Source organism: Carlito syrichta, unplaced genomic scaffold, assembly GCF_000164805.1.
Source record: "Carlito syrichta isolate Samal-C Ts95f unplaced genomic scaffold, Tarsius_syrichta-2.0.1 Scaffold303991, whole genome shotgun sequence".
Taxonomy (NCBI): Eukaryota; Metazoa; Chordata; class Mammalia; order Primates; family Tarsiidae; genus Carlito; species Carlito syrichta.
The window spans coordinates 547,844-558,598 of record NW_007248087.1 but is presented as its reverse complement, the minus strand read 5'-3'; the positions used below and the strand labels follow the sequence as shown (position 1 = coordinate 558,598).

The 10,755-nt window shown below is 49.7% G+C and overlaps 1 protein-coding gene across 5 annotated transcripts in view; it reads right to left on the bottom strand.

The window, feature by feature from the left end:
* Positions 1-10,755, bottom strand: part of TATDN1 (TatD DNase domain containing 1) — a 62,854-nt gene that overhangs the window by 29,498 nt on the left and 22,601 nt on the right. Inside the window, exons 3-4 of one of the 5 annotated variants that reach the window (XM_008059308.2) lie at positions 1,958-2,023; positions 1,573-1,622 (exon numbers count right to left, since the gene is read on the bottom strand). In XM_008059308.2, coding sequence (XP_008057499.1) covers positions 1,573-1,622; positions 1,958-1,997 — 90 coding nt within the window. In that variant the 5' untranslated portion in view covers positions 1,998-2,023. Of the gene's footprint in view, positions 1-1,572; positions 1,630-1,957; positions 2,024-10,755 lie in introns of those variants that run through there. The other 4 variants (XM_021713021.1, XM_021713022.1, XM_008059309.1 and 1 more) reach the window with 4 other exon arrangements.

Here is a 10,755-nt window from a genome sequence, read left to right as displayed (position 1 = left end):
GGGAGCGGCCACTGCACTCCAGTCTGGGCAACAGAGTGAGACTCCAATTCAAAAAAAAGACCTGAGGTTATTCAATGTGGAGGCTTTAGCTACTAAGTATCCTGATACCATACTTTGGAATTTACCCTTATTTCTCATGTGTATGTGTGGGCTAGCATGCTATTTTATTTAACTAATTTATTTTTTTGAGTCGGAGTCTCACTCTGCCACCCAGGTTGGAGTGCAGTGGCACGCTCACGGCCACTGCAGCCTTGACCTGCTGGGCTCAAGTGATCCTTCTGTCTCAGCCTTCCCAGTAGCTGGAACCACAGGCATGTGCTACCATGCCCAACGAATTTTTTGATTTATTGTAGGGACAAGGTCTCACTAAGTTGCCCAGGCTGGTCTCAAACCCCTGGGCTCAGGCAATCTTCTCACCTTGGCCTCCCAAAGTGCTGGGATTACAGTCTTGAGCCACTATGCCTGGCAGCATGCTATTTTAACATGAATTTATTTATTTATTTTCAATTAATATATATATATATTTTAGAGACAGGGTCTTGCTCTGCCATCCAGGCGGGAGTGCAGTGGTGTGAGTATTGCTCACTGTAACTTTGAATTCCTGGGCTCGAGAGATTCTTCTGCCTGGGTCTCCTAGTAACTGGGAGTACAGGTATGTGCCACCATGCCTGGCTCATTGTTTTATTTTTTAGTAGAGATGGAGTCTTGCTTATGTTGCCTAGTCTGGTCTCAAACTCCTGACCTCAAGCAATCCTTCCACCTTAGCATCCCAATGTGCTAGGATTACAGGCGTGAGTCACTGGCCTGGTCAAAACTGCACTCCAGTCTGGGTGACAGAGTGAGACTCCAACTCAAAAAAAAAAAAAAAAATTAAAGTACTTTTCTGGTTATTTGAAATAGTATGCCCATACTATAAAAAGCTAGACTGGGTGACAGAAATATGTCTTGCTGATGATTGCTGAATTCTAACAAATGCTAAATTATTTTATAAAATTATTACAAGTTGCCTTTTCAGAAGCCTGGTAAGTCACATAGGTTTAAACATTGTTTCTCAAAGAGATTTTGCCATTTATCACATGGAAGAACCATGCATGGGGAATATTTTGATATTTTATTTCTATTAACTTGCTAATATTACAGGTAGATAATAGGCACCCCAAGTGTGGCACTGGCTCATTCCCCTCTACTCTACAGAATTTTAATTAAAATTTAATTAAAAACAAACCAGAAGATCTCAAGAATGACAAAAACCAAGCCAGGTGGTGGCTCATGCTTCTAATCCCAGCACTTTGGGAGGCAGAGGCGAGAGGACTGCCTGAACCCATGGGTTTAAGACCACCCTGGATAACATGGCAAGATCTCATCTCTATAACAAATAGATTTTAAAAAAATAGCTGGGCATGGTGGTGTTCACCTATAGTTCCAGCCACTTGGAAGGCTGAGGTGGAAGGATCACCTGAGCACAGCAGGTCGAGGCTGTAGTTGCCATGAGAGTGACATTGCACTCCAGCCTGGGTGACAGAGTGAGACTTTTACTCAAAAAAACAAAACAAAACAAAACCAAGATGTTACCTTTTTAACACCAATCTGGACAGCTCTCTCTATTACATCCTGTAAATCATCTGTAAAAGACAAATTCCACATTAAGAAAATCTGGTAAATACAAATTTGACTACTTGTTAGCTTTTGTGCATATGGTTATTTAAAGTTCTATATATTCAAAATTATAAACTTCTACAGAAAAGAAGGGCTGAATTACAGCTTTATTATAATAGCTGATTTATAAATGTTCATGATCATGATTTACCAACATATATGTTTTACTTTTATAGTTTTACTGTGATGCATACTGAGTTCTTTATTATTTCAATTTTAAGAGTGAATTAGGCTTCTCAAGCTCCCTTGAGGCTTGTGTCTTCATAGAGTAACCCTTCGCCTTAATAAAGGAAACATTTACCTTGATGCTTCTGAACCCCCCTATAAATTCCTCTGAACATAGGATCTGTCAAGTTGATACCAATATCTGTGGAAGGCAAAAAGAAAACAACCAATCAATCATTTGGAGTCTCTGTTGAAAATTTCTACTTTAAATAAAAGCTCCTGTACTAAGCACACACTCATCTACTCCAACAGTACCCAGCTGCTGTGGTAGACACGTGGGACGCCCCACAGATGAATAAGATACACTTCCTGCTGTCAAGAAGTTCACTGCAGAATTGGAGAAGCAGCACCATGAACAATCACAAAGAGTAAACACTGGTACTGGGGCACAGAAAAGGAACGTGCAGCCTAGTCTGGTCACTGGCTCAGAAGAGGCTTCCAAAAGGAAGGAACCCTTGAATGGAGCCCAGTGGAAGAGGAAACCAAAGGCAGAGGAGGAGGCCGGGGCAAAGTGCACAGGCTGCTCCAGCTGCTGGGGGCAAGAACGGCTGACCCCTGTGTCCGGGGGACCCCCCTCTGCGGAGCCTACCAACCGTGGATTCTTGAAATGATCAGGAAAAATAATCCAAATAAAACAATACAGCACAACTACCACTCACAAGGCCTATCCTTGCAGTAGGCATTTTAAGTAATGTGGATGTGAACTGGAATACACACAAGGATGTGCACAGGCTAGAAGCCAACATGGCACTGTTCTACAAGGGACTTGAGCACCCGAGGGCATCCTGGAACCCACCCCCTGCAGATACTTAGGGAAGAAGCAGCCAGAAGAGGCCAGACCCCGCTCAGTTACACACACTTGTCTTCAAAACCCTGGATGCAACAGGAAGTTCTGTCCTGTGTAGAACATAAGGGACAAGAGGACAAGATATGAAGCCAGGCTATGATAGTCCCAGGCAGTGTGAACACGTTCCAGGAAACACAAGAAAACGAGGGAAGCACAATGATGCAGTTATGGGAAGAACATGGAGTGAGAACTCCTGGGAAGGCCGATGACGAGTTGCGTGAACTTGGGCAAGGAATTGGCCTCTCCAAGCCTCCGTTTCTCACGAGTATGGCGGGCACGCTTTCTCCTTTCAGCCACGCAGTGTGGCTCAAATCCAAAAGGGAACGAAAGCACTCCGAAAATTAAAAGTGCGATAACACACGATGATTTGATGACGATTATTAAGCAGGGCCTAAACACTGCAACATGCCAGCAGCACATGGCATTTGAGTCAGCATCAGCCACACCATCTCACCACGTGACGTGGGTGAGGCCCTCAAGCCCCCAGACTGTGTCCTCGGAGAGCCACATGCAAGTCCACATGGGCTGCACGTGAGACTCATGATGCCACCATGAAAACAAAGCCAGTCAAAGTCCTCCTTAGCTAACCTGTTTAAAACGTTCTGATCTGTGACCCAGAAAACCTTTTATCTGAGGAACGTGAGCACCTTTAAACTCCAGACCCGGAGAGGCATTTAAATGTTAACAGCGGTCACATCTCACACCTGTGAGCTGGACAGTTGCCTCTTGATGCCCCAAAATGCAGGTGTAGACTGACAAGGAGGAACCCGTGCATGCCACACACCTGCTGCTCGGCGGCATCTAGCCATCCCCAGCAGACGCCGTTTCTGTCAATGAGTGCACATTTCTGGCAGCAGCTCCAGGAGCGGCCCATCTCCCTCCTTTTGGACTCAGTTCCTCTCAGGGCACTCCTCAAGGCCGCCGGGCTGTGTCCAGGTCGAGGCCTCTGCCTTCGCGCCTGAATGAACTCTCATCAAACTAGCACCTGACCTTTTTGATTATTCTAGGTTGATGACAGTAGCATGTAAAAGTCCCCCTCAAGTATGTCTGTTGGCTCCAGGCATGGTGGCTCATGCCTATCATCCCAGCACTTTGGGAGGCAGAGGCCACAGGACTGCCTGAGCCCAGGTGTTTGACATCAGCCTGGGCAGCTTGGCAAGACTTCATGTCTACAATAAATTTTTTTTTTTTTTTTAGTTGGAGTTTCACTCTGTCGCCCAGACTGGAGTGCAGTGGCATGCTCCCAGCCACCGCAACCTTGACCCGCTGGGCTCCTTCCGCCTCAGCCTTCCAAGTAGCTGGAACTACAGGCACGCACTACCATGCCCGGTTAATTTTTTTTTTTTGATTTCTTGTAGAGATGAGGTCTCACCAAGTTGCCCAGGCAGGTCTCGAACCTGAGGGCTCAGGCAATCCACTCACTTCAGCCTCCTAAAGCACTGGGATTACAGGCTGAGCTACTGAGCCCGGCTTACAGTAAATTTTTTAAAAAAAGAATTAGCTGGGTGTGACAGCCAGGCCTGTAGACCCAGCTATTTGGAAGGCTGAGATGAAAGGATCACCTGAGCCTAGCAGGTCGAGGCTGCAGTGGCCATGAGCATGCCATTGCACTCCAGCCTGAGACTCCAATTCAAAAAAAAAAAAAAAATTGGCTGGACGCAGTGGCTCAAGCTTATAGTCCCAGCACTTTGGGAAGCTGAGGTGAGAGGATTGCCTGAGCTCACAGGTTCGAGACCAACCCGGGCAACTTGGCAAGACCCTGTCTCTACAATAAATCAAAAAATGAGCCGGGCATGGTGGCACATGCCTGTGGTTCCAGCTACTTGGAAGGCTGAGGCGGAAGGATCACCTGAGCCCAGAAGGTTGAGGCTGCGGTGGCCATGAATGTGCCATTGCACTCCAGCCTGGGTGACAGACTCCAACTCAAAAAAAAAAAAGTATGCCTACTGCCAAGCAAACTCAAAAAAGCAGATAAATACCGTATAAAAACCAACTTGTAGGCAGACCCAGCTACAGACAGTGAGTAGTTTGAAAGACGAAGCAAGCAGGAGAAGCGACAGGAAGAAAAAGAACGCAGAGTGTGGGCCGCTGCTTCTGCTGGGAGGGAAGGGAGGACACTTGCGTTCAGTGGCCCACCACCCACAGGGGTCAGGGATGCTTTCCTCATGAGCTTTTTATCTTTCGATGCTGGCATTAAGGTTTTATTGCTAAAAACAACTTAAGTATTAAGGAGCTTTATTTTTCAAAGCAAAACAGAGTGGAAAACCGTGTACCGTGTAACCAAGAGAAAACCACAACTCCAAGTGACTCAGTGCCTCAGTGGATCATGCTACACTGCCGTCACCCCGATCGAGGGAACCAGGGACAGCAAACGGGGCACTTAATGACAATGCTGTTCAGCAAACAAGGCAGGAGAGAGGATGCTCTGCGAGGTGCCGAGAGCTGTACACCTGGGAAGAACTTTATTTCTCATGACAGGGTGCAGCTGGCAGGCTGGAAGCAAAGCCTCCAGCTGAGACCAACCAAAGCGGGCATGTCCAGGGAGGGACCGTGGGCCAGGAACATCCCAAGACAGCTGGCTAAACATATGGATTTAACCGGCTTTCAGGAGCAGCTATGGATATTCATGGAAGGGGGTCATGTGTACACACGATAAGCAAACATACGTGTTACACACATCACACATTTGCTCTGGAGACTTAACCCGTGGCCATGGCTATTTACCAGGAAGGAATGTGTTGTGAAACCGTCAGCAGTTATGCTCAAATTGCAAAACAGGAGGGAAGCCCAGCTGCCCTGTCAGGTGGTTGGTGGAAGTCAGGGGCTGGAGTGACACAGTGTTTCTGGGCTGGTTTCTGTGTAACTCAGGAAGGGGGTGTACTGAGGCATGACCGGCCTCTCTGTGTGGTTGGGAAAGTTCGTTTTAACATTTGACCAGGGTCTCCTTGGCCATGGGGAGGAGGTGGGTGTGGGAAGGGGTCCATTCAGTTGGTCAGGAGGGCTTAGAATTTTATTTTTATTTCATATTTCCCCCTTTTGGCCAAGACCCACTGCAGGCAACACTGATGGTCAGATTTTTATTGTGTCCCACGTCCTTGCCAGGGACAAGGTGCCAGGGTGTGTCTACCTGTCCTGGGTTCATCCAGTCCCTCGGTGGGACTCTTGTGGCAAGGGACCTCGAGCCACCTGAATCCCAGGCCAGATGGGAAAAGCGGCGGGCACACGCAACATGAGAACTGAAAGGTGAGTTACAGCATTAACCTCTGCAAATTCCATGCCTCAAGCCGCCATAATTCTGGTTTTAACAGTGGACTTACAGCAGTGGATTAAACATACTGTAAGTGACTTACATGTTAAGACAAAAAGTAGGATGGGGTCGATGAGAACAACAAAAACCCAGACGGCAGCACAGAAGGGATTTCCCAGTCCGGGAGGAAGCCGGCTAAGTAGGTCACAGAGAACCAGAGTTCACGCGTCTTGTAGCCACTTAGCGCATATGGAAATTCCTTCCATAAAGTTTCTGGCTCATGTAAGATGTCGACGTGTAAGTGCAACAGGCGGTCTGGCCACTGCACAGCCTCCTCCTTGCTTGGCTTGGAGACACTCTACAGCAACTCTCCGATCGAGGACTGCTTGGTCCAGGGAGTCGAGAAACTCTAGATCAGCCACGAGGACTCTGCAGGGTCTTTGGTTACCTGAGTAACGGCGGTGGGGAGGGCTGGAATCGCATCCCTGTTGAGGTAAACCCTGACACCTGGAATGAACAGTCCCGGGGTGCTTCGACCTGCATCACCTTCATACCCCGCCAGCACAGACCTTTCAGTTTTATAGTGAGGAGAGAAAGGGCGTCCTTCCTCATGTTTGTGTAAGGATAAGGGGTTGCAAAATGTCCCAGGAAGCAGGAACCTTGAGGGCATAGGAGTCATGGCAACACAGTATGCCCAACTGCATGCAGGCAGAGCAGACCCTCTGCGCTCCCCACAGCCTGGGGGGCCACAGGTGACACTCCAAGGGTGTGGGTGTGTCCACCAGCAGGTCAGCTCAGGGGACAGTGGCTGGAAAGCAGGTCTTCAGACAGGAGGGGAGAGAGGAGAAGGGCAGTGCGAGAGGGGCCAGGGCTGCAGAAGCACCGGGGGCCCAGGGAGGGCGTCCTTGGGGGGGGCAGCCTAAGCACACCCAGCAGCTGCCCTCGCTGCTTCCGTCTTGCCAGAGGCCCCTTCCGTGCCCCTCCCCACTGACACCGGCTTGCTCCACGCAAGGCAGAGCGTGACTCTTCACCGGGCTCCCGCTCCTTCCACGACAAACTGAGTCCCGAGCATGGCGCCACCCAGCCCTGCCCCCTCTTGAGCTCATTCCCACCACCCTCCCGCCCCAGGTCTCAGCTCCTCAGGACCACGCGCCCTCTCTGCCACAGGTTCTCGGCGCAGGCTGTCCTATTGGGAACCTTCTCCCCGCCTTTCTTACCTAGCTACCCCTTCTTTCCGCAGAGCTCGGCCCAAGTGTCATGTCCTTCCTTCCCTGACCTTTGAAGTTATGTTCCTCACCAAAAACCTAGAGAAGCGTCCTGATCCCTTTCTTCAGGGTCCTCTTTTCAGGTCGCAGTGAGGGCAGCTGTTATGAGTGCACTCCGGAGGTGTTTGTGTCTGCTGCCAGATGGGACCTGGTTTTACCCATCACTGAGTGCTAGCATTTAGTATGTGACATGGCGCACAGCAGCCATAGTTTTTGTTGGATGAACAACGAGGTTGTAGAGGGAATTCAAGAAAAGCAGGAAGGAGGGTCCAGGCCCCGGAGAAATGGAGCTGGTATAAAAGAGATGGCCAGAGAGGCCCCTCCAGCCTGCTTCCAGGGACACAGGGTAGGTTCCGAATGCTGACAGAACATGCCTGCAGACAAAATGCAGATCCTGAGTCCCACCTGCCAAGTGGCCCCAAGAGGCAGTCCGGTGACATACTGCTGACTGTGCTCTCACTGGCTTCTTCTTGGAGGATGGGGCCGGCCACTGGGACCAGAATCGTCTGTGCTTCTCAAACTGGGGGTGTACCAGAGAGTATATGACACCCTCGAGATTTCCTCAAGTATCAATTTCACTTCGGAGATTTAGGGATTAAAATATATTTTTAGTTTAAAACGAGTACTATGTTATCATTGAAATATAAACACAAGACATCCAAAGAAATTCTGTAAAAGCATCAAGATTTACACACCACTGCCCCCCTCCCCTTGGGAGGTCCCTCAAGTGACCTCCAGCAGGTGAGATTCAGAGCACAGACAGGCCAGCTTCGAAGAGGAGGAGTCACTGCATCCCGGGTCCCAGCACTTTCCAACAATTCACAGATTCTTACCGCCCCTCAGATTGAGGATCACAGTACAGTGCGCCTGTGGCTTAATACTCAGAGGAAGTCAGACGCTCGTCTCAGGCATAACCTGGCACACAATGTTGTCCAAGGTCCCCTAGGAGGGCAGCCGATGCTCCCCCCAGTAAACCAACAGGCAGAAACACTGCTTCCTACAGTTCTGAGGGGCAGCCACTTGCAAGGTGTTAGGGAAGAGGGAAACGACAAGGGCCGCATCTGTGCCGCTTCAGGACATCGGCCTCGGTTTTCATGCAGTTTTCCATGTGAAGCTTGTTCAAGGACCAAGCCTGCGTGGGTCTCATACAGGGTTTTTCAGAGTGTTGTTCATGACTCATTAGTAGGCTGAGAAATCAGTGCAGTGATTACAGGCAGAATTTTTCAAATGACACAATAAAAAATTAAATGTCAGAGTAAGTCACATACCAAAGATAGAGTGTATAGTGTGATCCCGTTTTTGTTTAAGAAAGGAGAAAACCTGGTACTTTGGGCATGTTTTTGTGAGTCAGTGTATATATATTTATATATATAATAAATATTAACAACTTAGGGAAGAATCTACTATAAACGTTAACACGGCCACTTCAGGAGCGTAGTATTGAAGGAGACCATGCAGAAAACGCGCATTTCAATCCTCTATTCCAATAAAGCCATCTTCTCTAGGAAGCCTTTGCTTTTACCTGGTGCTAACTCCGTTATTAACTTTCGTGTCACCTTAGAATGAAAGCCCCATATATCCTTTTGCCCACGCGTTCATACCTCCATCTGCCCACCCATTCATGCCTCCACTGCACTAAGTCCCTGGAAACAAAAACAGACGTCAGAGAAACTGCCTTAGAAGAGTGTGCTCTAGTGGGAAAGACAGATATGTAAATATTGAATTCTGAAAAAGGTGGTGAGGAGCAGAGTTAGGAAAGCTTAACGAACAAGCAAAAGCCAACTGGGTGCAGAGTGGTCAGTAGGACAACAGACACATCCTAGCCCCAAAGTGCCACTCTGAAACTTTGTCAGAGGCAACAGCAGCACACACAAGTGTCTACACAGCACCAGGGGGAGGAGGCTGGAAAACTGGGCAGGTCGGGACCACAGAAAGGCTTTGGCTGCTGGGAAGGCTTCAGTCATCCTGAGGAGAGTCATGCAAAGGTCTGGAGTGAGTTTCAGGCAGGCCACTCTGGAGGCTGTCTGCAGGGTGCATTTAAGAAGATTAGACTGAGGAGGGATTTTTTTTTTTGAGAAAGCACGGTTTATTGAGAGGACAGAAAAGCTCCCACAGTGGGAGGGGCCGGAAGGGGTTGCCCTCGAGGAGGGATTTAACTCTTTAGTACAACACACTTTCTGAACAGCAGCAGCTTTTCTTGTGGAGCGTTTTATGGCTGGCTGGAGAGGCGGATCCACCACAGCCTAGAAAATGTCTTCCACTCTTTGGGGATGCACCCCAAGCCCCACCCCAGACTTTTATGATACTTGACACATTATCCCCTGCATTTCTTTTTTTTTTGAGTTGGAGTCTCACTCTGTCACCCAGACTGGAGTGCAGTGGCTGCTGCCGGCCACCGCAGCCTCAACCTGCTGGGTTCCAGCGACGCTTCTGCCTCAGCCTTCCAAGTAGCTGGAACTACAGGCATGCACTACCACACCCGGTTAATTTTTTTGATTTCTTGTAGAGATGCGGTCTTGCCAAGTTGCCCAGGCGGGTGTCGAACCCGCGGGCTCAGGCAATCCACTCACCTCAGCTCCCAAAGTGCGGGATTACAGGCTGAGCCACCGAGCCCGGCTCTCCCCTAAATTTCTTTGGCCGTCAGATAGATTATACAATACAGGGTTTTCCCTCTCCAATCTGAAAACCAACTCACAATTAGGTTTTTATAGTTCCACCAGGCTTAGCTCAATGTCTTTGGGAAAAAATGCTGCTTAAAACAGCTCTCAGAGCCAAGCGGATCATCCTCCTCTCTCCTCTGAGAGCCAAACTCCACTTCCAACTGCCTGGTGTCTCCACCTGGACGGCCCATGAGAACCTCGAACCTGACCTAATCCAGATGGACCGACTGCCTCTCACTCACTGCCCAGACAGTCATGCTTCCACTTCACCTGTGGGTATTCACCCAAGTCCCAAGCCGTCTTTGCTCACCCCTGCAGGTAACCTGCGGAACACTCAGCTGCCAGCGGCAGACCTCCCCCATCTCTCTTTTCCACTACCCTGGCCCAAGTTCTCGAAAGCTTCCCTGCCTCTCCCTGTTGCCCACGAAACCTACACGACGGCTATCAAGACTCCCTGAGAGATGTGATCACTGTCGTTTCCCACCTTCGGGGAGCTGGGAACTCCGCAAAGGCAAGGGTCACGCCCGGCTCTGCCACGGCTGCACCCCACAGCCCGAGACTCCCGGCACCTAACTGGCTCTCAGCGATCTGCCGAGTGGACGCCCCGTGCCAAAAGCCCTCCCGTGAAACTCCACTCGCCGCAGAACGACGCTAAACTCAGCGAGGCCTAGGGGTCCCGAGTTGCCTTCCCAATCCCGGCTCCCAAAAGGCCCCTCGTGCCTCCCTAAGCGCCTGGCAACAGGCGCCCCCGTGCCTCCCTGCACGCGCTCCCTTCCTAGCTCTACGCCGCTGAGCGCCAAGAAACAGCGTTTGCCCCCCTGCCCTCCCGTGTCCTCGCTGTAAGTTTCTCCCCAA